Here is a 25,831-nt window from a genome sequence, read left to right on the forward strand (position 1 = left end):
GTAATGGCGTGCAAGATGAACCCAAGTTGAGGGGGCCGCAGACCTAACCAGCGTCGGCGATGCTTACCCCGCCGATGCAAATGTGCGGCGTAGTAGCTGGCAGGGCGAAACGCTGAGAGTAAGGCAACCCTTAGAATATCCGGGGCAGCGGGCCTGAGCCGAGTCAACCGACACCACATAAATACTTGAGCATGCCGTTGCGGCTGAACAATGCTACCCTCCTCGCAGTGGTTACTTGAGGATGCAGCTGACATCTGCGTCGCCGACGCCGGGCTGACCACCAAAAACATCACGAAGGAGATGCGGAATGTTGACAGACAGGGTCTTCCGTCTATTGGATGAACCCTCCCCTTCCCCATACCCACCTAGTTGCAATTGCAGAGATTGGCCAATGGGAGGTGTGCTGGAGACCTATTAAGCTTCCAACTGGAGCTCCCGAAGATGACCCGCGCCGATCCGTGTTCTACCTTCTCCACCCGGCTGCTGGGCCCCGCCCGGGCCGCAACGACTTACTCTGGCCTCGCGCTTTTCCAGCAACCAGATTGCCTGCAAATTACCCCCTCGTTTGCATCACAGTTTCCTGTGACTGGTTTCTTGTGAGAAATTCCCTCGAAGAAAGACACCAAAAGCAGACTAGCACCGGCACCAAGCCATGAATACGAACAGTTTCCTCCAATTATCGTCAACCCTCCGCCGTGGATGTGCGCAGTCGGGACGGCAGGTGCCCATCGGGTACAGTAGCCAATTTCCGAATAACCTGGCTCCTCTGTCTGCTGCACACGACAATTTGCATCCAAAAAATGTGAACCGAGGCTACTCATGTGTGCTCTGCTGGGGATAATTCTTGCGACGTCAGGGCTCATTCCAATTCTCCTCATTTTCGTCACAACGGTCATCATGAGCGAGTCCCCCGCGCCGGTGGCGTTATGCTTGCCTAAGCTTGCCAGGCAGACGCCAGGTAGACTAACCCCTGTGGCACACCGTCTCGTCTCTTGGTCACAGAACGGTTAAGGTTAAGACGACACTCCCAACACTGACTGCTGGCCCAATCAATGGTGCAATACGATTTTATAATCATCCAATAGGGAGCCTCCCACGAGACGCACATCAGACGAAATGTAGTTATACCGTTTTCGTTGCCAGGCCAGGATCCGAGTGTGCAAAAACAGTACGCAACCCCGGCACCCATCCGCACAAGTTCGACAAGCGCAAGAGCAAACTGCTCGGTCGCAGAATGCCAATCCTGGACTGCCATCTCACGCTAACGGCAGCTGCGTGTACTATGTAGTCTTTCGTCTATTCCAGGTAACGAAATGGCGGTCGGTGTTCGCTGCCACATAAGTTATCTCACACCATAGCTAGGCCTACCAAGAATAAGCGATTGCAGCACTTTTAACTGCGCATCCACTATGATGCTGTAATTCTCAATTGAGCAATTGCGTTGAATCCCTTCACCGAAGCAAGAACCAAGTCCGACTTGGGTAGTCACAAGGACGCCAAAATCAAGGCAAAGCTACCGAGAATTCACGCGCGGCCTAATATCGGAGAGGCTCCAACCGAGTGTTTTTCGTCCATTCCTTCAGAGTGGGAATTTGGGACAAGCGCAACGGGGAGACACTGCTACGAGAGGAAATTACCGGGCCTATCAATAAGCTTAATCCTCACCGGCCCACCGACTCGGAATGTGTCGCACGTTTTCCCGTCACAATTGGGACGGCACAAGGATTTGCCCTGCCTCATCATGGCATGGGACGGGGGAAAAACCGAAGTCCAATGCAAGAGTCATTTAGGGCAACATGCCGGGCAGCCTCCATTCGACAGATGCACGCCATGTTCTGACAGCGAGGTGGCCAGGTCGTAATCGTCCACGCGCCTTTGACGACGCGGTGACAAGGCCAGCGGGGAGATCGCAGAGCAGGAATTCGTCACTGATGCCTGGTTGCGCAAAGACTCATCGATCATATGCCGCAGGACACCCTCTTGCCCCGGCATTCCGACATGTCCCAATACATCTCATTTCGAATAGACCATCTCCAGTAACATGGCAACCCGACAAGAGAGCCTAGCCAGCGGGCGCAAACTTGACTACCCACCCACCTGTTTGCTGCTGCAATTGTTCCTTGAGTTGAATGATGCACACGAGTGCGTACTGTACCCGGGGCACTGGGTCCGTTCTATCCCACTTTATCCTCGACATAGCCGCGCAGAGACAGCCCCCAACTGAGGTATATGCAGGCCCAAACCCTGGTCTACCCAAGTCGCACACGTTAGGCGCGACCTTGACCATAGCTCATTGGGCGCATTCAATCGATCTAGGGCTGAACGCAGGCCCAGGCCTGGGTCCCCCCAATCCTCGCCCAGCTTCCTGCCAAGGCCAGGCCCAGTGTCGGATATTTCTTTCGCTAAACAAAGGTTGGTTCTGTACCCAAGTTCAACTCATGGGCAGCTATCCAGTTATCTTTGTATCCATGTAAACCACCGCTACAAGGATGGTGTCTGTCAACGCAAACCATTACGTACCAGCGTCATGAAACTCTCAGTCGCTACCCACCTCGAGCGATGGTTGCAATCACACCGGGCGACCTAGCCTCCCCGGGAGTTCATCCGTTCCATTCACCTATGACCGCTCCGGACGCCTTTCGTACGAACCTGCTTCCCACGCCTTGTCCAGCGTGGGTGAACCCTTCTCCCTGACCAAGGCTCTAATCCTTTGTGCCATCTCCCCTCATCGAAGGTTTGGTCATCCATCTCTGTATGGGAGTGGTCCGGAGGTATCCTGTGAGACCAGCCCCAAGGCTCTCCCCGAGTGTTTCTCTGCGGGAATAACTAGGAATGTTTCTGAACACCCAGTGTATTTTTAATACCCATTTCATCCCTGCAGTTCTAGCCGTCGTATCTCGGTTTCCTACACGCAGACAGCCATCACATGGACCCCTGGTCTCATTCTCCTGGAACAAGGCAACCACGAGAGTCGCGTCCCGGCTCCTGGGTTCCCTACCTTAATGTTACCGGGGATTACCCACCCTCATCGGTTCTCGGCGATCCGGTGCCCTGTCAAGAGGCAGTATTCTTTCTACCTCCATCCCAGTTGCTACCGTTGTCAACCTATTCAGCTCTCGTCACCCCTGTCCGCTTAATGCCATCCTGCTCATTACCGCACACCCCACTCCTTGATCAACCCGGCACCGCGGACTCTTTGCCCGCCCTTGCCTTGCCTGCCGCCCCTTGACAATGATGGCTTGGTGAACTGACGGTCAACACTGGGCCCGCCCCGTCTGTGTTCGCGGAGGGTTGTTATTTGCAGATTCCCCAGTGGCAGCTGCATGCTTCTGCGTCACAACGCGGAAGCCACGGGCAACTGACTGCGTCTGGGTTACTTCGAGTCTGCCCTGCCCGTCCCCGTGAGGCTGTCTAGGATGCCTGTTGCAGGTGGATATTCTCGGCAGTGTGCAAGTGAACCAGTTCTTGCGGACATCTACTTCGCAATGGTGGCCTGTATATGTCCCAGTGTTTGTTATAAAGTGAGGCTTTTCCTTAGCTCGGTGGCGATGGTGTCTTGTTCCAGAACACATAGGGCAACCCGAGGACTTTCTCATCTTGTTACGCCACAGTAGTTTGTTTGGTTGCTCTTGGTTCCACATATATTCACGCCTGTTCCACCTTAGACGCCCTCCCTAGATCCCGCATTGCATCAACGCCGGCGCGAGGTATATTCTTGGTCAAGATATTCCTCGATACTAATACCAGTCTTTGACTGTACGTGTTGTATTTCTTGTTTGACATGCTCCCCTGACAAAACCATAGCCCCCAACTTCGCAATTGGCGTCGTGCGTTTCGAGTGACACCGGTCAACTCTACAGGCCCCTCTGCCAACAAGACACAAGCAAGGCGTGCCCTCAGGAGTAGCCCGAAAGGACTACGACCATTTCCCACACACCAAACCGCGTGACGAGATCGACAATGTCGTCCAAGGCCTCGAAACAGTCCGAGTCGAGCTCTAAGAAGCAACACCACTCAAAGTCAAAGTCAAAGTCCAAGGGCGATGACTGGGCCGACATCACAGACCCCGAAGAACGCCGCCGTATACAAAACCGTCTGGCTCAACGCAAGTTCAGTACGTCCTGATCTGGACCCACCCCAAATCTCCTTGAAAAGAATACACCCCTATTAAAGAGGGCCCCGCTAATTTGAAACCAGGGAAGAAGAACCAAGATAGCAAAGAGAAGGGGGTTCGCGACGCACAGAACGAAGCTAACGCCTCTAACATCTACACCATCGCGTCGCCCTCCGACCTGGGGCCGGAGGAAGCAGAAGATGGCCTCCCCTGGGGGAGCATCAACTTCAACCACGTGGTCACGCGGGGCCACGAGTACGAGAGCCGGAGAGGCAGCGGCCGGGAAGACTACGGGAGAGAAGACTCCTCGCAGTACGCCAACGCCTACGGGACCAACTACACTGGGGGTTACCACCAGCCCCGGAGCTATGGAAGTAGCGGAGGCGAGGAATACTATTATGAGGGGCAGTCGCCATACTACTACGATTACGAACATAGTGGTGAAGTGAGCCAGGGACACCACCAGAGGTACGGCATCCATAACTCAGACTGGGTTCTTCCACTAACAATCTGGCGCACAGGAGTTAGCACCCGGCCGGACGCTTAGAGTTGATAGAAAGACGCGTTGAACCCCCCACTCCTCTCCTCTCGCAGTTACCCCCCCCCCCCCCCCCCCCCCCCCCCCCCAACAACAACATTCAATATGGATAGATATCTCCCACCAGAAGTTGCCAAAGACATCGGGCGGGGTAGAGGTTGGCTGGTTGCGGGTTGAAAGACGGTCTCGTGTCAGGGGGCTCCCCTGTGGGATTAGGCACCGGGGGTTGTTGGATCCTACTGCCTCGCCTCTCCTTTGCGTTTTTGCATTACATTTTACACCTCACTCTTTTCTCCCTTTTTTCTTCTTCTTTCACTTTTTTGCACTGAAGCGTTTACACTGTGGGGAATTGGGCAAGAGCATACTCGGTGGCATAGACATAGCGGGATGGAGTTCAACATAGGGAAATGTATAACGAATGACGGCGCGATGGGTGTTGCAGACCAACAGGACTACACGTACAATAAAGACTACTCTGTTCCTCTTTCTCACCACATGCTCTTACTTCCGACACCTGGATGAAACCCATGTTCCATAGGATATCCCTCATGCCCCTGGCAAGGGCAATGAGAGCGCAGTACATCGTGGGTCTGCAAAATGCCACTAACACTCAGCTGGTTAAGCGAGGTGAGGGGGCGGGCAGGCAGTTTAAGTTGATCCCCGTCAAGACCATGCATGGAAGAGAAGACTCGGATTAGTGATCGGGCCAGTAAGGTCGGGGTGGCATCCAGGTGAGGCAGAACGGCCGGAATGAGCTGATCTTTGCTAGATCCTGGACCCGAAGCATGTAGGTTGGGTATCAAGGAGACAGGGACCGCACTAGTCTTCTTCCAGGAAAGTGGAAGGGACTTGGATCTGAGAAGAAACCGCCTAAAGCTGCAAGTTGCCAACTGTGCCCGCGGAAGCCTGATTGCCGCAACACTTGGGCTTGCACCAAACACTACCTACCGCCAGGTACACATATCCACTTGGGGAAAAGGGTTACCCCGACGGACGACGCATGGGAAATATCCAGGTCCCGAGGCCGGCGGCTGTTATACCTACCTACCTGACGGGCATCATTGAACAGAAAATGTCTAAGTATGGCGTTTTCATTAGCTCAAGCCCGTCTACCGGCCCGCTGCCCTTGTGTAAGTCGTGCGTGTGACGATAGGGCTTGGTGTGTGCCTGTCCAGCCACGATGTACGATGTCCACCCCCTACCTCCAGGCTGCCTTGGCTGAGGGGTGTGTTAGCCTAACCGTCGTAGGAGGCGCCGAGCTAAGCTGCGCGACTGAGACCTGCCACCAACCAGCCAGAGTTGGCAAGGGTCCGTCAGGAAGAAGCCCGTTCTTATGGTCGCGGGTACGTGGACCGAACCGCTTACAGAAGCTGCAAGAGCGTCACTCCCATGATACTGAAAAATTGCAAGGTAGGCGTCGTTGCAGCATGGAGAAAAGGGCAAATTTGACGAGATTAAAATCAAGAAAATAGGATTTCAGCTACGCTTACTTTGGAGATAGTAGGCGAGTTGAGGACGGGTAGAAAAGAGGGGCGGCAGTTCAGCCCTGTTTCCTTTTTAGATACGTACCCGGGTTCCTGTACGCTTTGACCTTCCTTATCCGGCAGGACGGGACTAGAACATCGCACAGACCAGCTTCCCCACACCGCAGGGGTTCAACGTGGATTTGCGGCCTCACCGCTCGGCAGAAAGGGTCTCTTCCCAGATTTTTTTTTGGTTTCCATCCCCGCCGGCCGATCGTTGTTTGGCAGAACAGCACATCGGACACCTGCTATTCGTTCGGTTTTGCTCTACACAAAACACCTTCCAAACCCCGGAAAATCTGTACGTCGAGACCAATTGGTTCATGATGGCGCCAGGCGGAGATTCCAAGCTGCTCGACTCTGAAGAGTTGAAGCGCCAGGCCGCCAAAAAGGAGAAGAAGGCCCTCAGGTCGCAAGCCAAGCGCGACCGCAAGGCCAACGCCGCCCGCGCTACGAAATGGGTCGACCCTCAGCAAAAGGCTGCCGATAAGGCCAAGGAGGCTGAGAAGCGCGGCAAGAAGGATGAGAAGCGGTTCCACCGCATGTTGAAGCGCGCCGACAAGCTCGAGGAGCAGGCGAAGAAGCTCATGGCGGAGGCGCAGCGCGCACGCGCGCGCCATGCGGCTATGGCTGAGCAGAGATTGGTGAGTCCGGCGAACATGATACCGGTTGGCACATTAGAGGACAAATGCTGACGATGTGGTGGCCACAGAAGAATGCTGCCTCGAAGCCCCGAACCAAGAGGGATGACGACGAGAGCGGCGACGACACTTCCTCCGACTCGGATTCTTCCTCGGATTCGTCTTCGGACTCGGACTCAGACTCGGAAGCAGAGGAGGAGCAGGGCGGCGCGCCCGTTGAGGAGAACATGGAGGTAGACGAGGATGCGGAGACGAAGTCGGAGTCCCCAAACCCTACTTCGCAACTTCGTGCCGAGAGCGAAGCCAGAGCGGCGAGCCACGAGCAGCAAATGGAGATTGACGAGGAAGAGAAGCCCAAGAAGTCAAAGAAGGACAAGAAGAGCAAAAAGAAGTCAGAAGTGAGCGAGGAGAAGGAGGAGCAGGTCGAAGAGGCGACGTCTGCCAAGGAGAAGAAGAACAAAAAGAAGAAGAAGTCTGAGGAGGAGGTTGCCCAGCCTGAGGAGACGCCTGCAAAGAAAGAGAAGAAGGACAAGAAGAAGAGCAAAAAGTCCAAGACTGCCGAGGAAGCCGATGAGAAGGAGGCGCAAGAGCCCAAGAAGTCGGACAAGAAGCGCAAGCGCTCTCGGGACGACGAGGAGGAGGAGTCTGACGGTGGGGCCGCGATTACGGAGGAGACTCCTAGCAAGAAGGCCAAGGACAAGAAGAAGAAGCAAAAGAAGGACGAGACTGAGACTCCCTCTATCGAGGCAAAGGTGGACGCTGCTGAGCAGTGGGACGTCAAGCACCTCGGGGGTGGCGCGGACCGACAGCAGAAGTTCATGCGTCTTCTCGGTGGTGGCAAGAAGGGCGCACCGGCACCATCCCAAGCTTCTGGCTCCAAGGGTCAGCGTGATATCGGCAAGATCACCCAGGAGCTTGAGCAGCAGTTCAACGCTGGCGTGCACATGAAGTACGATGCCGGCGGCAAGCGTCGCGGCCTAGGCGCATAGTCTTGCGCTTCCACAGAAGACTAGAAGCAAAAGCGTGTGGTAGTGTGTACAGCTCTGGCGTTTTTTTTTCTTGGGGCAGGGGTCAATGACCATAAAGGAACCAAAAAAAGTCTGTAGAATAAGATTTGAAATGCTGTGTTCTTGCAGAGGAACATTTGTTGACTAGCTATTAGTCAACTCCTCTGAAGAGAAATGAAATACATTATACGCCAACAATGTGTGTTTTTGCTTCCCTGGAAAGGACGTGTAGTTGATTTTTCTTCTTGCACAGACTTGTCCCACCCGGCCTGGGAGCAAGATTCTGTCTTCGGGATGCCTGAAAGAACCTCCCCCTTCCCTCTCGAAGGTGGAAAGAGTTGCGTCTGGTGTGTCCGCGTTCTCCTTTTAACCCTTGCAACTTCCCTCTTACGTCGACGACAAGGACCATGCCGGCTTAGCGTGTAGTGGTTGAGGCACTCCGCCGCTGGCGCAGTCTCCTCTATCTCTAGACTTTGAATCCTTGTACTTCCCCCGAAAGACGACAATTTTCTTATAAATTTGAATCGGATATGAGTAAGAACTGGGGGTTTGTTTATTTTTAGAAACCGAACATGCGGGAGAGGGCCTCGAAGAAGATGCCGCCAAAAACGACAAAGGCGAGAAGTACTGCAATGGAAGAACGTGTTAGCTATGCGCAAAGAACCAGTAACTTGGCAATATCCAATGTTGACCTCCTGAAGGGGAAGGGCAACACAATGGTAGAATATAGCTAAATTGGACGATGGATGGGCAACGACAGAAAGGGAGGGGTTGCTCACCGAGCCAGATGGGAGAAATGGGCGACTTGGGAGCCTTTTCGGTGCGCTTCTTGATCTGGTCCTCGGACTTGCCCATGCGGGACTCGTTGTCCTTGGCGAACTTTGCGTTTGCGCGTCGCTGCTGAGGTGTTTGCGCCTATAAAAAGGATATGTCAGCAAGTTGCAGCGGCCGTTTGTGTAGTTTGAGGCAGCTTGGAGCTGGAGGTTAAGGACTAAGGAGGGATGATGCCGCGCAGGTGGGATCTGCGTACCATTGCGAATGTGTGTGGGTTGTGAAGGGGGTTGTGAGGAGCGGTGATTTGCTTGCTCAATGCGACTCTGTGGATCTAGAGTGTTCGACTTCTGGGTATTACCGACGTAGTCGTTATATAGTGCGCAAAAAGTAGATGTGATGGTCGTGTGAGAGTTGGATGTTGAACGTGTCGAGAGAAGAGAAGGGAAACCGATTGAAGGGACAGATTGCGCAAGGGAGCTCTGGCTAGGCGGTTGAAGCTAATTACCATAACTTAAGCGCCTGGTGACGGGAATTACCTTTGGCCCTTCAGGACCTTCAAAGTGGGTGTGGCGACTGGGACACTGTCCACCGCAACCCCAGTCAGCTTCAGTTTGGGACATGTGTCGTCAAAAAGTATTACGGGGCCACCTGTTCGGGCCAGGGGTGCCGAGGACATTGGACAGTTCACGACCGCCCTGAGCCAAGGGACCTTCCCCCCTGGGAGATATCGGTTTGCCGCCACAGCGGGACCCGCGTTCGGTAAGGCAGTCGACGCGTTCCCGGGCATGCGGGGGATACGCGCACCGCCACAGATCGGCGGCGCATGGATTGAATCTTTCCAAATCTGGGTTCAGCTAGCTGCTGGGGAAAGGGTGACAACGACCACGACAGGAATCATCTACGATACGAAGCGACAAGTCAACGACAAAGTGATAAGCTCTCCACTTTTCGACTATAGACCGAGTAAACCGAGGCAGCACGGGGACAAGAGAAAAGGCGAATAATTATCACCATCATGGCCGCGCACAGCAGCACAGCCATCCTTAGCAGAGCTCTCCTCCAGGCAGGGGCACAGCGCACGACACAGCTTCCCCGCGCAGCATCCCGTTTCTACTCAACATCAGAAGCCAACGAGAAGAGACCATCCATCGTCGTTCGTTATCTCTTTCTCATTCTCCCAATCGCACCTTAGCAGCAAGAGAAGATGGCCGGAAGCTAAATGACATCTCACTTCAAACAGGGAACCTTCTACAAGACATTCACGAGGCCGGTGCTCAAGGTACTGCTGATGGCAACGTTCACATACCAGGTCGCGTACTGGAGCTGGACAAAGCTGGAGCAGGACGAAATCCGCGAAGACAAGACAAAAGAGATGGAAGGCCTCGAAGCGAAGGTTGCTGAGCTGCAGGTGGGCAAGGGGACACGGGCGTGAGGAGGTGCAAGCAAATGAGTGGAATGCTGAATAGAAGGATGGGATATGAGCGACGACGACGAAGCCGAAGATGCCATCGGGCTGCGACGGGAACGAGAGCTGGGAGTCGTCAGAAAGTCTTTCCTCGCCACTGGAGCGCGGCGAAATGCGATATCCTTTATTCGTTATCAGGGGATGGGCAAGTTGGAGTTCCAGATTTGGTGGAACTTGAGCACCAGCCTGAGGAGACGAGGCATAGCCATCGAGAACTCTCCCGGGTCCGGAAGCAGATGGGCAGAGCGAGAAAACCCCCCTGGCTCCATGAGTTGGAGTTTATGGTGTCGCTTGATCACCGCATCGTGTATCATACTGTACATTTGGGAAGACTTCGCTTGTATTCGGTGATTGACCAAGTCACTAGTCAACCAGGAACTCTTAGAGAGGCCAGCAAGATCATATACACATCTCATCCTTCTACACGCATTTCCCATTACGACCAGCCCAGTCGTGTACATGCGGCAGGTAACTGTGTTACCTTCAAAGCAAACATCATTTCTAAACGCCGATGCCATGCAAACAACCCAAGAAGCCTCATTACACTGTCCCGTCGTGCCCTTCATCACCCAATATGCAACAAATTCGCCGTCGGTTTGTCCAAGCAAAATACCCTGCAGGGGGCACATATAAGCCCCAGTCCCGTTTTCCCGGCTGTTGTTAGAGCACAATTGTACCGAGAGTGCCAAGGACGAGGAGCGAGAGCAGGCCCCAAGACACTGACAGCAGCGAGGATCCTGAGGGATTATGTACGGCGCCTGGATAATTGCAGGTCAGGCCATCTCCCTGCAAAGCATAGCTCGAGTTGAAAATATCGTCATTCGGCGTTGGACAATTGAAACCCAATGACGCGGGACAACTCTGCACCAAGTCGTAGCAGAGATAAGCGCAGGGGAGGATCTCTCGGTACGGTCCTGGCTCGATCATCTCGTCGATAAGGGGGTTTCTTGAGTGCTGAAAAACTCTCGCGTTATATTTGGCTAGCTCGTCGATTGGAAGCAGGGTCCCATTAGGGAACGTTTGGTTTACATTCCGGACGAGCGAGAACATGTAGTTGCTCGTAAAGTCCTCGCACCGCGGGATTGTCACTGAACAAAGCCACTTTTTGTATGCGATTTCGCAGTCTGAGCAGTTTCGGGCAAGCGAGTACCGCTGCACCGCTGGGGCCTCACACGCCACCTGGTCGAGTTGCTTCTTAAAGTTGGCATATATATCCCTTGCGTAGTTGTCGTAGAACTGCGCAAGCTGGGTGATATTCATCTTGTTGGAGTTGGCTGGCACGGCGTACTCCGTCTCGTTGCAGAATTGCAAGTCGGTGACGATCTTGCAGTTCTCGCCTGCATAGAATATTAGCCATGGTCAACACAACTAACCTCGCAATACACATACCGTCTTTGGTCTCGAACGGTGTTGCTTCGAAAACTCGGCCACCGCCACCAGTCTGACCACCATCTTGGCGTTTCTTCGTCGTTGACGAGTTGCCGGCGTGCACGAGTATGCCGGTATAGGAAGCACTCGCGTTAAGCCCGTTGAAGAAGAATTGTTGCTTCGGCAGATTCCCAGGCCCTCGTGTAGTCATGACGGTACTAGCAAGGTTACCAAACTTGCCGCCTTTTTTTGCTGCGATCTGAGCATAATTCTCAAGCCCGCACATGGAACGTCGGACGCCCTTGGTGGTAGGCTGATCTCGGTTTTCGACAAACATGATGAACGGCGGGTCCTGCTGCAAGAGCTCCTGAATCCTGGTCTCATTTTGGGAGTCTGTCAGGTTTCGAGTGGTCAGAAGAGCGGCACTGGAGTCACTATCCACCCAGAGAAGCTCAGAGGGGGTATCGTCGTAGCTGTGGTAGAACTGGTCTGTTGACGCTGCAATGTCAAAGTTCCAATCTCCAGTCAACTTCTTGTCATCCTTCTCGGGAGCAGAGATTCCAATAAAGATATCGCCTGTCGCATTGATGCTGGTAAAGGCAGCACCTTCTTCGAACGTTACAGTTTTCTGCAAAGTCGCGTTCTGTCCCGGCCCTGGTGTCTGGTTATCCTGGGATGTCGAGATGTACATGGTGATCTGTGGAGCATCTGTATTTGTATTGTTCGCCGTACGTTGCGGTTGGATGCAAGTCGTCGCCGAGATGTATACAGTCCTGCCCTGCGTTTGTCTGCGACGCAGTCTGTCATCTTTATCGGCCTCAAGCTGTCCACCCCCCACCCCAGTTAGACTTTGCTCTGGTTCGAACAAGCCATTACCATCTTCACGCTGCTCCACCATAAACGCGTCATCCGTGCCGTCGAAGAAATTTGCGAAGATTGAGATGGCCTCGAAGACGAAGTGTTGGGTCGTGTTTGCAGGGACGTTGCGATTAACTTTGACATTGCTCACAAGAGCCGTCACGCCAGCGGGTGCCCTGCCGATGATGCTGCGATCAAAGGCTGCGAACTCCGGCTCGTAGGTAGGTTCGAGTTGGCTTCTTTGACTCAGGTGTTCGTTCAATTCAAGCTCGTCCAGGATTGGTTGCGTTGCACTGCTCAGTTCCGCGGCAAGGGCGAACGTGGGCGTCGAGAGTAGATAATAAATGAAAACTAGCAGCAGCGAAGCAATCAGCGAGGCCGCCAGCCTTGATTGCAAAGGGCTGAGCTGCATTGCGAGGACATGCCCTCCTGGGGCAGATGCTGTTGGAAGGGGTTGTAGTAACGCCGGCGCTGCAAAACCGTTCGTATGACGGGAATATTCAATGGGCGCAATGAGCGCCGGGGTTATCGTTATCTTCGGTCGCAAATTGGTCGTGTCAACCAACTCATTCCATCATAGCAAGTCTACCAGGAGCGAGTGTCGTCTTGCAGCGTGTCAAACGAGAGTGTGCCGCCAAACAGGTTAGAAATCCGGGTAGAGCCGTCGAGGAGAAACGGGGAACAGAGGGCTGACGAGGTATGGCGAAGTCGAATTTGGACAGGCACCTTACCCGGAAGGGAAAACTGCCTTTGTCGTTTGGGGGAGTTTCACATCCCAAACAGCTGAGAGGCTGCATCGACCACACATTCCCAGGCGCCACAGTCCTCCTGAACGGCCACAGACGCTGGAGATCCCGCGGAGCTGAGCTGAGGTAAGGGCAGGGGAGGGGGGCCGCTGGGTGTGGGGGCCCCCTTTCAACGTCACGGAATTCTCGGCCTGTCCGCTGGGGCCACCCTCGCCAAAGGTCCCTGAAAGCTCGCCCCCTAAGGCCTTGGCTAAGGCACGGGGCGGGCGAATTCGACACCTTGATCCCTCTTCTTGGTGACCGCGGCGACTGACCACTACATAAGTGGTCAAGGTTCGCGCTACACCACTTCCAATGCTGGCGGGCTTAATGGTGAGGTCCGGCCAGCCATTTGAACCGCTTTTCTGCAACACAAAAGCAAAAAGCGGGCAAGAGACACTCTGTCAGGAACGCTGCCGGTTGACTAGAAATGCCCAATCACGGCTGTTCTGAAGGTCGTTCGGGTGATGGGCGACAATTCCAACCTGTTCCAGCGTCAATGGGGCAACAAAATGACGGCGGGCAACAGCAGTGACAAGCATGCGGGTGCGAGAAATGTTCGAAAAATCGTGCCAGATATGGCATCCATAACTGTAAACTCGCCTTTACCGATGAGAGATAGACATGGACCGCAGGCAAACAGTGTTGGTATGCATTTCAAGTCAGAATCTGACAAGGCCGGCGGCTAATACCCAATCCTCCTTCGGAGGGCTGTCGACTTTAGTTGCCCATGACAAAGAAACACGTCGTATCTCGAGGCCCCTCTTTGTCTTGAAGCCACAACTCTTTTTGTGCCCACACGGCGCCATTCACATGTTCCCACCTTTTCACCAAGGAAACGAGCACCAGACAAGGGCAATGCATGTCGCACGATGAGCCTTTAGCATCGGGTACTGTCTAGTTCATTGTAGAAGTCATCGACTCCATTTTCTGTAGCATACAGCAATTTTATCTGGGTAACAGGAACTCATCCAACCGTTCCGTCGTGGCCCTCGCGTACCCGGGACCCCCGACTAAACCTGAATAAGCCATCACCGTTGTCGTGTAATAGTAATGCTAGCCTTGATCACCTCACCCCGTCCTCTTTGTGCTCTGGGTCGCTGCATAACGTCCTTTTGACTAGCTCGCGAATGCCACTGGGATGAAGGTGGGCCAGCTGTATAACTCGTTGTAGGCGGATCTCTCAAGGCAATCAACCTATCTGATGAGCTAGCGCTGGTGCGCATTTACTCGGCCTTGTTGGCCTGGGCACGGAGACCGGAGGCGGTCGAGGCACCGGCGAAGTACTTGGCCAGCATGGGGGACAAGAAAGAGTTGAAGATGATCTCAGCACCGCTGTTGCCGGTCAGCACCAGAAAGTATAATTCGGAAGGAGTGCAACGTACCGGAAAACGGGCAGAGCGAGCCACAGCAGGAAAACAAACTTGAAGGTGAAGTAGAAGGGGAACCAGTAAACAACGTTAACAAGGCTCTCGGCAACGCTGCAGGATCTTTGTTAGCTCCGAACCTCCCTCATAGAGCCGGGGGTTTACTGACGTGAAGAAGGCAAAGACGACCCAGTACTAGAACAAAGGGTGGTTAGTTTGGCGCACCGACAACTGCGGGGGAGGGGGATGTCGCAACATACAGTCAACCACTGGGTGTCGTCCTGCTTGCTGGCAGTGAACAGGGCATTGAGGGAGTAGTATCCCGGGATAACGAAGCCGGCAAGGTTGGTAAGAAGCTGGCCGCCCAGGTTGAAGATGATAAGGAAGAAGTAGAGGGCGGCAACGCCGATGACGGCGTAGGCCTTGGGAACGTTGGTCGACTTCTCGAGGTTGTTGAGGGCGGGGTACTTGGACAGCTATCGCACATATCAGAATCGACACACCATGGCTTCGGGTTCTGCAGGATGCTAGATGCGGGAGATATTACCTCACGGTCGAGCTGGCCGATGTAGTTCTGAACACGATCCTGAGCAGACATATTGGCGGCTAAATGGAAGCTTGGTTGGGTAGCAAAAGGTGTGCGTTAATGCGCTGTGATAAGGGTTAGGACAAGGCCAGTTTGCAACAAGAGACCTCGAAGGACTCGATGTGGGCGGTGGGAACCGTCAATAATGGGGTGGGCGACGTACGTGGTAAGCAAAGGTCCACGGGAGCTATTGACGATGTCGAAATGGAGAGTTCTCGACGAAATTGCAGAGTATGGGGTTGAATGAGCTTGAGTCTACGTTGGAATTAGCAGGTGAAAGGGAAAGGGCCGGATGACGACGTAACGTGTGCAGATCTGGCCAGTAGGAATGGTCTAGGTGCCCTTGCGTCAAGCTGCTGATGGGGGTTTGGAGAGGGGCACAGGCACGAGACGAGAGCACAGCTCAGCTCAGTGTTGTAGCTCCAAGACCAGCCGACTTTGTGTGCCGGGCGTATTTGCCCTGGGATCCATGTCGTGTCTGTTAGCGGGTACTTTCGACGGCTCCAATGGTGTCAGATTTCCAGTGCTGAGTATCCAGCGAGGGCTGCTGATAAGATAAGCCTCAGGTGGGATGGCTCGGCTCCTTTGGTTGTTGTGCTTTGTGTTGTTGCCCGATCCTTCAGGCATCAGACTAAACACCGACGGTGCATCGCGTAATGTTGCTCTTGCTCTAGTTGTTGCTGTGCTCATTGGCCTGGGTGGGCGGAGTAAATGGTGGCTGTCTCCGTGTGTTTGGAACAAAGTAGTCTCGGTACGTACCGACGCCAAAGACAGAAAAGCACAAAGTAAGCACGCTCCACATCACACACACCTAACAACGCACTGGCCAATTGGAAAACCCAAACACGACCAAGCTGCAAAAGGACTGGCTGCTCCAGGTTGTTTAGAAACCACCACACTGATGACCGTCGGGATCACGTGAGCCGCCCAGCCACGCCAATCGCCCGCCTGAGACCTGAGTGGAGGCAACCACCCAAGCCTTGGTTGTCAAGTCAACAAAACAGTGGAAAGCCTCCCAAAACATTTCCCACATCCACACTCTGGTCCTGCTCCCCGACCACGTCTTTTAAGATCTCGACGCTCACCACAGCGCACCGCGCTCTTCTCGGCTGCAGGGATTTGGATTGCTTTTCCTGACCTCGACGCCTCCGCTTCTCTCGTTCACTCGTTCTTCGTCGCCCAGCGCACGTTTACTTCTTTATTGTTTGGAGACGGCGTCCTGCATGATCCGAGTGTTTTCGTCGCAGAATAACAATCTTCCACGACCACTGAACTGATAAACCAATGGATCACGGTACGATTTACATCCTCATGGTGCTTCCTTTCATCGAGAGCACTCTTCTGCCCGTGTTTTCTTGACTGACAGTGTCATGTAAACAGACCACCTTGCCCAGGCCCTCAGGGCGAAGAAGAGACCCCAGTCCCGGGCTTCGACCGCTTCTGTACACAGCATCTCCACGCAACCTACCATGGAACAGCAATCCTTTGCCGACGCGCCCGAGTTGTATTCAGCACAATGGGTCAATAATGACCAGAGACACCAGAGGAGTCTAGCCCCGGCGTCGCGGATAACGCCCGAGGAAATGATGCTACACGCAGCTGCAACTCAGATGCAGAACGCCCGCGAATACTCCATGCCCCCCGGAATGGGTGCCTCCATGGGCCAGTCAAGTGCTGCCATGAGCCATTCCATGTCGTTCCAACAACACGCCATGGCTCGGCATCCTTTGCCGTCCGAAAGCTTTGCCAACAACAGCTTCACCGATGATAGTCAGATGATAGACCGCGACGAGGACGGCGACTCCTTGGCTGGGGCGATGGGCATGCAAAAGTCGAGTTCGGCCAGGTCTAGCGCTAACAATGAGTTGGAAATGCGGCACCTTTTCAACGCGAACAAACACCGAGGTTTGCAAGACGTTGCCAAAGAACTCCACGGCAATGAACGAGGCCCGAACTCCGAACGCACCCGACAAGTATTCGCTATGCTCTGGATCAACACGACTTGCACCAAGGGTAAGGGCTCTGTGCCACGAGGCCGGGTCTATGCCAACTACGCGTCCCGGTGCGCCACCGAGAGGATAACTGTCTTGAACCCGGCCAGTTTCGGCAAACTCGTCCGAGTACTCTTCCCTGGTCTGAAAACCAGGCGCCTTGGTGTGAGAGGAGAGTCCAAGTACCACTACGTCAACTTTTGTCTGGTTGATGATCAGCCCGACCTGCGAGAGCCTGAGCCTCACATCCCCGTGGCTATCTCCGAACCCACTCGTTCTCAAAGCTTCAGTGCTATTCCTGCCAAATCACAGCCCTCGAAGGCTGTATTGCCGTCTCCCGACCTTGCCAAGCGGCCAGAGAGTCCAGCTCAAGCACCGCATGGCCATTCACGGTCGCATAGTTTCTACAGCCACCCCAATGTGACCAGCGCGGATCATCTGAACTCGTTCACCTCGAAAACTTCTCTCCAGTTCTCCTTCCCTTCAGAAGCGGACGAAGCCCTCCTGCAATCCAATGAGCCTCTTGTGCTACCTCGAATGGAGCCCTTCCTACCGAATGGAACTGACCCGGATGCCGCAAAGAGCTTGTCTGCTCTGTATCGGTCTCATTGCACATCATTAGTTGAATGTGTTCGCTACTGCAAGGAGAAGACATTTTTCCACCTCTATACGTCGTTTCAGGGCACATTAACGATGCCCGTCCAGAAGCTACTTGGCCACCCGAGCCTTGCCCCTTGGATCGAAGAGTGCGACTTCATCCTGTACCAGCGCATGCTAAGAATCATCTCTGGCCTCACTCTTCAGGTGGTCCCCAAACCTGTCTTGGATACTCTCCGCAACATCTCCGAGCGACTGGTACCTCATATTCGAGAGGCTTTCCAAGGACAACCGCACCACGTTATCCGGGCAAAAGAGGCACCGGCGACCATCTTTGCGGCCCTGTTGGATCGAGCTCTGAGGGTCAACCTTACCGCACATGCAGCGGCGAACATGCTTTCTAACCCGGCAAACCGCGACCAAATGTATCTCGACTGGATCACAATGGTGCGTGTGCGCAAGGTGGCTGAATGTGTCCCCACTCGCGGCATGGACGACCTCGTCAACATACTTGTTTCCGAACTCCGAGATCTGCTTAGCCCCATGAATGTGCCGTGGGAAGTGGAATGTTTGACTGTTTACGGGGACATTGCCTTGCGTAATGGCCGCCAACCAGATGCAGAGAGCGCCGGAGATCCCAACGGCCAGAACGTTTTGGAACGCTGGGTCGGCTTTCTCAAGTCGTTGCCCACACGGTTCCCCTACGCGTCGCACACAGACATTGTCTACTGCGTGCAAAGAGTCGGTACGGCAGTGATGCGGGATCTTACCATGGCCCAAGGCAAGAGTTTCGGCTCCTGGTGGGTGACCAAGTGTTGGGTAGACGAGATGACTTGCTTCCTCGCAGAGCAAGGTGGATTCCTCAAGCTCAAGACATCGGGCGCTTCGGCAGCCGTCGCCAACCCTCAACCAGCCGGCCAGGAGGCGAGCCGACACGGATCCCGGTACAGCACCGGCAGCGAAGAGTTCAATTTCTCCAACCTCCCCCAAGCACAACCGGACAAGGCGCCGTTTCCGCCAGCAACTAGCCAAGGCCAAGTTGACTCCGCGGTCCTGGCTGGGGGTAACAACCCGGATGACAGTGGAATCGGCATCCGGACACCAGAGGAAGACTTCCACATGGATAAATACACATTCTCGCACTCAGAAGTCAACCAAGCGCTGCTTGCGAACGCTGAGCTGCAACAATGACGAAGGGAGATCGATTTATAGTCGCACCTGGCAAACCAGGTGTCTTGTATCGATAGTTCTCCGTTAGAAGGCTCCTCGCAGGGGCTCAATGCTAGAGGAGGACTGTCGACAACAGTGCGATGACGATGGCACGACTGGACGATTGAATGAGCGTGGAAAAATCTGTGGCCGTTTTGGCACGGAGAAGTCATTGGGTATTACGCCTGTTTATTTCTAGACGGGGTTTGGGTTCTGGTTATGGGTTTGGTGTTTGATGTGCTTGGCGATTGAGGTCAGGCATCTGCATTTGCATTTGATTCTCACGGGTTTGCTATACCAATTGTTTCTGGTTCGGGGCAAAGGTACTTGATTATACGTTTATCTAGTGGTAATACAACCCGACAGGGAGAGCATTGACGAAGCAAATGTGCCTCTTGTTGATGAGTTGCAGACGCTTGCAGGGCCATCCCACGCTCTTGCAGCTGTTGGCTGATAAGCGTGCCTGTCGATTCCCTTGAGTGGCCATACTACAGCTCTTGAGCAAAACAAGGTTGTCATCAGTTGCAGCGGCAACGGGTAAGGTACTACCGAAGGAATTGGGGCTGCGTCAATAGCGGCTATCTTTGAACGGGGGGGCGTGGGATCCCCGTCCTCCAGGTGTAGCGTGCCTCATTCGTCATCAGCCAGTCCCTGATTCGCTGCCCCCGCGCCCGCGCCCAAGGGTTAGGCAACTAAAAGTTTTCTTTTTGCATGCGCTCTTCACGGCTCTGCAGGCGGAGCGGCTGGAGTGTAAAGGCAACGAGGAGGCTCGCAGGCCAGCGGTCGTCGGAATGCTAAGTGGGGTTGGTTGACAATGGCAGTGAGCGAAATTGGCCCGAAGAAATAAAATAAAAAGGCCGAAAAAAGTAACAGGAAGGTGAATTGAATAGTGGCTGGCAATAGAAATTGGGTTAATTACAAAGGAAAAGTCAGTCAAGCATTCAGTATGAGTCAGACAAAGGAAGCGTCACGGATAGAGTCTGCGGAAGGAGAGGACCTAATTGAGATCCTTCGTCTTTGCAGAATCCGCCAGGGGTGTGGCAACCGGCATCCAAAGGATTTCAAACAGGAGGGACCCCAGGCATTTTTCGTCGAGTGACCGAGGTATTCAGAGGTAACAGGCCCAGTGTAGTCATTGTGGTGACCATGCAGCATTGTATCGGCAGTCAATGATTCGGGCCCGCCTCCGATGTTCCGGAAACGCAAATTTTGGTCGCTGCGACTTGGACAAGCGTCGCCGATTTCGTCGCTCCACATCCCACTTTCATCCCGTCCCATCTCATACGTAGGATCCAGTCTAGCCAGTCCCAATCCACCACCACAACCCAGCCGCCTTGAACACAGCAATTCCACCACACTCGAGTCGTGAAATCTTTCTTCTCACTCTTTAGCTGCACCGGTCATACCACGTCTGTCGTAACTTAATTCGCAGGCTTACAAACATCTCACATCAGACATCTCGTTGTGAGGGTTGACGACCCAATTCAACTGTCGCCGTTCCTTTTTTTTTCTCCCGCATTTCATGAACACAGTGCCCCTCACCTTCGGCCTGCCCCCTGGAGTACCTAGAGTCATACTCACTCACGCTCAACACCAGCCACTTTTGGCCGCGCGCACAGCAATTGAACCATTATGAGCAGTCAAGCAACCGGAAACACCTCCAGCGGAGGCTGGGTGGTGCAGAAATTTGGCGGTACCAGCGTGGGAAAGTTTCCAGACAAGGTTAGTCCCTCACTTTACAAAAGGCTGTCATTGCAGCATGAGGCTGATCGTGTGTTCGGATGACAGATTGCCACGGATATTGTCCGGTAAGGGCAGACATCTGCACATGTTCTCAGGCCTTGATTGACCTTTTTGTGTGTTAGGGCGAGCCTGTCGCAAAACAAGGTCGTTGTCGTCTGTTCTGCACGAAGCACTGGAAAGAAAGTCGAGGGCACCACCAGCCGGTGAGTCACTCAGAAGCCTGTTCGACCTCGCCTTTGGCTAACCTTTCGGCATAGGCTGCTTGGCGTTTACAACAAGCTCAAGGATATTGCAGCCCCCACGAGCCCTGAAGAGGTGCAAAATGATCTCATGAACCAGGCCAAGGCCCTGATCGACGACATTTGCAAAGACCATGTATCAGCTGTCAACACCTTCCTGCACAATCCAGAACTGAAGGCGTCTTTGGAACAAGAAATCCGAGACGAATGCCAGGAGCTGGTCGAGTACATTGTGGCGGCGAGAAGATTTAACCTTGAAGTTAACTCAAGATCCAAGGACCGCTGCATCAGCTTCGGCGAGAAGCTCAGCTGCAGGTTCATGGCCGCACTGCTGAAGGATTTGGTACGAGAACAGCATTGCAGCTCCGCGTCTTGAAAATAACGCTAATTAACTCACAGGGTGTCGCCGCGGAATATGTGGACCTGAGCGATGCGTTCCACTACGATGCCACTGCTCACCTAGACCACAGCTTCTACCAGGAGGCCGCTGCTGTGCTGCGGAAAAAGATTTCGGCCTGCGAAGACCGAGTTCCGGTGGTCACTGGCTTCTTTGGCAACGTTCCTGGCAGTCTGATTGACGGCGATATCGGCCGTGGCTACACCGATCTTTGCGCAGCGTTGTGCGCAGTTGGTCTAAGGGCAGATGAGCTTCAGGTGTGGAAGGAGGTTGACGGAATCTTCACTGCGGACCCGACAAAGGTTCCCACGGCACGGTTGCTGCATTCCATCACGCCGTCTGAAGCGGCAGAGTTGACCTTTTATGGTTCCGAGGTCATTCACCACCTGACTATGGACCAGGTCATCCATGCCTCCCCCCCTATTCCCATCCGCATCAAAAACGTCAAGAACCCGAGAGGTGTCGGCACCATTGTCGTCCCTGACCCTATCCTTACTGCCGGTCATCAGATTCAGCGATCGAGGCCTGCAAACCCCTCGCTAATCCAGAAACCAAAGCGACCAACGGCTGTCACTATCAAGGACAAAATCTCCGTTATCAACGTGCATTCCAACAAGCGGTCTATTTCCCACGGCTTCTTTGCGAAGGTTTTCTCTATCCTCGATAGCAATCAGATCTCCGTCGATCTCATCTCCACGAGTGAGGTCCATGTGTCTATGGCCATCCATGCTGGAAACTCGGAGGGCGGTAGCTTCGAGAGGGCGCGGCTCGCACTGGAGGATTGCGGCGATGTCAGCGTTCTGCATGACATGGCCATTCTGAGTCTGGTTGGTGCGGAGATGAAGAACATGATTGGAATCGCTGGTCGTATGTTTTCTACGCTCGGCGAGCATAACGTCAACTTGGAGATGATCTCACAGGGTAAGTCGTTTAATAACCAGCCGAAGATATGCTTGCTGATTTCGATACAGGTGCCAGCGAGATCAACATCTCTTGCGTCATTGAGGCCCGTGATGCCACCCGAGCCATGAACATTCTGCACACAAATCTGTTCACTTTTCTCGACTAGACCACACGTATCGCCCTGTAGCACCCTTGGTGTTCATCATGACTTGCATGGAGCGAGACCTACTTTTAGATCAGGTGTATGAAATTTCTCATCGATTTGTTGGGTCATGTTAAAAGGAGCACATATTTGCATATTGGATTGAAATATAAAAAAGGGCAGGAATTCAGAGAATGGGCTGGAAGCCGCAGGATTCTCATGACTTGGATGCATCCTCAATCGATATTTATCAACTGAACTCTGAAATCATTGTGTTCTGTCGGGCGTGCAAGTGAATAAAACGGCGGATCTGGAGCCAACAAGTCTCTCTTCGAAGATCAAGTATTCTGTCTGGGAACATTGGGGGTTAATAGTGGGCGTTATCACAATATCCGTCAGCCAGCGTGGTTAACCTACCGCCCCAGTAACCAAATGAACGTAAATATTTACCAGTCGAGGCCGACGTCGGCGAAGTGGGATACAGTGCATCATAGTCCCTGTCGCACACAGTATGCCCCGCCACTTACGTATCCCTGAAGTTCTGATAAGATAAGCTGTCTAGAAGTATCCACCTGAGGCTTGGCTTTCATTGCTTCTTTGCGACGAGCGCCTGCCAACCTCAATCATCCTTGCCTCTTTCTGCGCGCCGTCCATCAACTCCACGACTCCCATCAACCCACCGCACCGGCTTCCTCTTCCCATACGAACAACCAACGAAATATCCTTCCCCTCTGCAATCCAAAATCGCCCAACATGCCGAAAGCAGAAGTCGGCTCGACCAAGTACCTGAACAACAAGCTCAAGAGCAAAGGCCTACAACGGCTACGTTGGTACTGCCAGGTCTGCGAGAAGCAATGCCGCGACGAGAATGGCTTCAAGATGCACACGCAGTCCGAGTCGCACGTGCGGCAAATTCTCGTCGTGGGCGAGGATCCGAAGAAGTTCCTCAACGAGTACAGCAACCAGTTCCTCCGCGACTTCATTCAGCTGCTCCGCACGGGTCACGGCGAGAAGCAGGTACAGATCAACCACTTTTACCAAGAGTACATCGCCAACAAGGAACACGTTCATATGAACGCTACAAAGTGGCCTAGCTTGACTGAGTTCGCGAAACACTTGGGGAGGGAGGGCATTTGTCGCGTCGAGGAGACGGAGAAGGGGATTCACATCGCGTGGTTGGATAACTCGCCTGAAGCGCTCAAGAGACAAGAGGCATTGAGGAGGAAAGAGGCACAGGATCGCGGGAATGAGGAGGTTGAGCAGATGATGATTCGGGAGCAGATCAAGCGGGCGCAGAAGCAGGTCGAAGCGAGGGGAGAGAAGGCGGACGAGGAGGAGAGGGAAAGAGGGCTACAGAGGGCCGAAGGAGAGAAGATTTCATTATCGTTCGGGGCCAAGCCTGCTGCGCCAAAAAAGGAATCCAGCCCGCCGCAGACCAACTCTGCCGAGTCTGAGACCTCGAAAAACCCCACCCCCGCCGAATCGTCCGAGAAGCCTGCAGAGAAGCAGCCTGAGAAGCCATCGCTCGGCGGCGTTTCACTCAAGATGACGGCGAAGCCGCAGACGAAGAACGTGTTTGCGCAGGCCAAGAAGAACGCGCTTTCCGGCAGCACGAAGAAGACGGCCTTTGAGCAGCCTAAAAAGATGAGCGAGGCCGAGAGGATCATGAAGGAAGACATGGAGAGGATGGAGAAGAAAAGATCGAGAGAAGGGTCCGGTTTTGGCGGGTTCTCGTTCAAGAAGCAAAAGACGGACCAGCAGCGATGATTTTGGTTTCGATCACTTTCGGGGCAGCAATCGGCGTTTGGGTAAAGAGGCATCACTTTATTAGAAAAAAAAGAACGGGCGGTTTTCTTAGGACATCGGGTGCGCTTTTAGATACCATTGAGAATTGATTCATCCGAAGAGTCTTATTCCCTGACTCCATGCCAACCTTCTTTGCCCCCTTGAACGCCGTATGTAAAGCACAATCTTGATTTCTCGACAACGCTCTCAATTATCAACCTCCGTTTCCGTTCCGTCACGCCTGCCAGACTTGTTAGCAAACCTGGTCCGTCTGTTGCATTCATGTACCTCCGAACAAATCTCCCCGTTCGGATGACGGAAACGAAACAAAATGAGGAAAATAAAGAAAAAGGGGCGGAAGGGGAAAACCCACGGGATGTAGTGTATCCTATACTCCTCCTCAAGCGTATTGCGGATCTCGTCGGGGAGCTGGCCCGAGACCTTGATAGCGTAGACACCCCGGACGTAGTTGTCGAGGCGCTGCCACTTGGCGACCCATGAACGCTTCGGGTTCGAGAGCGTGATGAGGCCCTCGAAGACCTGCGAGGTGCAGCTCTCGATCTGGTCCTGGGAGCCGGCCAAGTGGAGGAAGTCTTCGCAGTTGGGGCAGCCTTCGTCGCGGAAGCGCTAGAGTTCACAAAAAAGAGGACATGTCAGCCGAGAGGTGCCCTTGCACGGGTGGGATGGGAGGGTAGAAGCGTCTTGGGAACGTACTGCGTAGGTCATCACGATGGAGCAGACCATGCAAGCGCGGAGGTAGCGCTGATGGCCAGGCGCGACGAAGTTCTCGGCCGACATCTTCGAGGTAAGTTTTGGATTATTTCGGTTTTTGTTGATGTTGCCTGGGAAGCAACCGTCGGGTATCGCGCGAAGAAGTGGAAGTCGGGGCCGTTGGCGAAGCTTGTCAAAGTCGTTGCGCGAGGCTGACTCTCTGGACAAGAGGCTGGCTGAAAGTAGCTAAAAGTGTTCTGGGGTCGGTAGACAGTTCAGAAGACAGGGTACGGAATGGCTGCTTGTGATATGCATTTAGGAAGTATATGTTATTATGAAGATGCATGGTTCTTTTCCTTTTTGGCTCCAACCCCACCCCTGTCGAGCTCTTTGGTCCCGCGCTCGAATCATATTACATGCCCGCTCACTCACTTACTTGCTCTGTACAGAAATTCTCAAAACTCTTAAACCGTTTCTGGCCAATCGTCGCTATCGGGACTGATTGCTCTTCTTTCCGTTTTCTTTGTTTTCTCACCCTTCTCTAAAGAGAAAAGAAAAGAACCCGATTCAGATTCTGCAAACAGAGCCATCATGGCGACGCAAAACTCAGCAACCGGAGAAACGCCCTCCAGCACGCCGCGCGCCACGGGCCAGAAATCCCACGAGCTGCTCACATGCACCGCCAAGACCCCGCCATTCTCTTACGCTCAGCTTGAACTCGTCTCCGATGCCCAGAGACCCGAGGTCGTATTGCTTGACAACCTCCAAGTACGCTCCTACTGCAACGCCGCTCTGCGCCAGTTCCTAGGCGCTACGGGCTCCTCCATCCCTTTGGACATCCTCAAGGTTGAGGGCAACGATGTCTGGCTGCGCGTGCCCCGGCAAGACCTCAGTCCCTTCGCAGCTGCAATCACGGCATGGCCCGGCGTCTCTGAGCAAGGGAGTCGGCATGTGCTCAGGGTTAAGCAGTGTTCCGACTGGTTGGGTGCCATGGTAGGCGCCAACGACCAGGACAAGCTCTGGTCGTCATGATAAAATTATCAGAGTTGCGAAAAAGAGAGTTTGGCCAAACACCCAAACGTCATATT

The 25,831-nt window shown here is 53.7% G+C and overlaps 11 protein-coding genes across 11 annotated transcripts; 7 read left to right on the forward strand and 4 right to left on the reverse strand.

Annotated features, from left to right (window-relative positions):
• Positions 1-3,960: 3,960 nt before the first annotated feature.
• On the forward strand, positions 3,961-4,661 carry EsH8_III_000862 (bZIP transcription factor; the record flags this gene model as incomplete). Its single annotated transcript, XM_083262587.1, has 2 exons — positions 3,961-4,114; positions 4,198-4,661. 2 exons carry the CDS (start codon positions 3,961-3,963, stop codon positions 4,659-4,661), a joined length of 618 nt encoding a protein of 205 aa, XP_083123074.1.
• A 1,840-nt stretch (positions 4,662-6,501) lies between these two features.
• On the forward strand, positions 6,502-7,805 carry EsH8_III_000863 (small acidic protein family-domain-containing protein; the record flags this gene model as incomplete). Its single annotated transcript, XM_083262588.1, has 2 exons — positions 6,502-6,819; positions 6,888-7,805. The coding sequence occupies 2 exons, from the start codon at positions 6,502-6,504 to the stop codon at positions 7,803-7,805; spliced, it is 1,236 nt and encodes a 411-aa protein (XP_083123075.1).
• A 577-nt stretch (positions 7,806-8,382) lies between these two features.
• On the reverse strand, positions 8,383-8,856 carry EsH8_III_000864 (RAMP4 family protein; the record flags this gene model as incomplete). The annotated part of the gene is made up of 3 exons (XM_083262589.1): positions 8,383-8,450; positions 8,603-8,738; positions 8,854-8,856. The coding sequence occupies 3 exons, from the start codon at positions 8,854-8,856 to the stop codon at positions 8,383-8,385; spliced, it is 207 nt and encodes a 68-aa protein (XP_083123076.1).
• Positions 8,857-9,612: 756 nt separating this feature from the next.
• EsH8_III_000865 (uncharacterized protein) lies at positions 9,613-10,029 on the forward strand (the record flags this gene model as incomplete). The annotated part of the gene is made up of 2 exons (XM_083262590.1): positions 9,613-9,750; positions 9,838-10,029. 2 exons carry the CDS (start codon positions 9,613-9,615, stop codon positions 10,027-10,029), a joined length of 330 nt encoding a protein of 109 aa, XP_083123077.1.
• Positions 10,030-10,722: 693 nt separating this feature from the next.
• On the reverse strand, positions 10,723-12,700 carry EsH8_III_000866 (stretch-activated Ca2+-permeable channel component-domain-containing protein; the record flags this gene model as incomplete). Its single annotated transcript, XM_083262591.1, has 2 exons — positions 10,723-11,399; positions 11,452-12,700. The coding sequence occupies 2 exons, from the start codon at positions 12,698-12,700 to the stop codon at positions 10,723-10,725; spliced, it is 1,926 nt and encodes a 641-aa protein (XP_083123078.1).
• A 1,599-nt stretch (positions 12,701-14,299) lies between these two features.
• On the reverse strand, positions 14,300-15,038 carry EsH8_III_000867 (TB2/DP1, HVA22 family-domain-containing protein; the record flags this gene model as incomplete). Its single annotated transcript, XM_083262592.1, has 5 exons — positions 14,300-14,408; positions 14,459-14,554; positions 14,610-14,635; positions 14,701-14,916; positions 14,988-15,038. 5 exons carry the CDS (start codon positions 15,036-15,038, stop codon positions 14,300-14,302), a joined length of 498 nt encoding a protein of 165 aa, XP_083123079.1.
• A 1,272-nt stretch (positions 15,039-16,310) lies between these two features.
• EsH8_III_000868 (RFX DNA-binding domain-containing protein) lies at positions 16,311-18,805 on the forward strand (the record flags this gene model as incomplete). The annotated part of the gene is made up of 2 exons (XM_083262593.1): positions 16,311-16,320; positions 16,407-18,805. 2 exons carry the CDS (start codon positions 16,311-16,313, stop codon positions 18,803-18,805), a joined length of 2,409 nt encoding a protein of 802 aa, XP_083123080.1.
• A 1,650-nt stretch (positions 18,806-20,455) lies between these two features.
• Positions 20,456-22,271, forward strand: EsH8_III_000869 (aspartate kinase; the record flags this gene model as incomplete). The annotated part of the gene is made up of 6 exons (XM_083262594.1): positions 20,456-20,545; positions 20,612-20,631; positions 20,689-20,769; positions 20,824-21,148; positions 21,205-22,123; positions 22,174-22,271. 6 exons carry the CDS (start codon positions 20,456-20,458, stop codon positions 22,269-22,271), a joined length of 1,533 nt encoding a protein of 510 aa, XP_083123081.1.
• Positions 22,272-23,000: 729 nt separating this feature from the next.
• On the forward strand, positions 23,001-24,014 carry EsH8_III_000870 (domain of Kin17 curved DNA-binding protein-domain-containing protein; the record flags this gene model as incomplete). Its single annotated transcript, XM_083262595.1, has 1 exon — positions 23,001-24,014. One exon carries the CDS (start codon positions 23,001-23,003, stop codon positions 24,012-24,014), a length of 1,014 nt encoding a protein of 337 aa, XP_083123082.1.
• Positions 24,015-24,239: 225 nt separating this feature from the next.
• On the reverse strand, positions 24,240-24,830 carry EsH8_III_000871 (transcription elongation factor SPT4; the record flags this gene model as incomplete). The annotated part of the gene is made up of 3 exons (XM_083262596.1): positions 24,240-24,273; positions 24,406-24,659; positions 24,747-24,830. 3 exons carry the CDS (start codon positions 24,828-24,830, stop codon positions 24,240-24,242), a joined length of 372 nt encoding a protein of 123 aa, XP_083123083.1.
• Positions 24,831-25,334: 504 nt separating this feature from the next.
• On the forward strand, positions 25,335-25,775 carry EsH8_III_000872 (uncharacterized protein; the record flags this gene model as incomplete). The annotated part of the gene is made up of 1 exon (XM_083262597.1): positions 25,335-25,775. One exon carries the CDS (start codon positions 25,335-25,337, stop codon positions 25,773-25,775), a length of 441 nt encoding a protein of 146 aa, XP_083123084.1.
• Between the last annotated feature and the right edge of the window lie 56 nt (positions 25,776-25,831).

This window comes from Colletotrichum jinshuiense, chromosome 3 (genome assembly GCF_051148585.1).
Source record: "Colletotrichum jinshuiense chromosome 3, complete sequence".
In the NCBI taxonomy this organism is placed as follows: domain Eukaryota; kingdom Fungi; phylum Ascomycota; class Sordariomycetes; order Glomerellales; family Glomerellaceae; genus Colletotrichum; species Colletotrichum jinshuiense.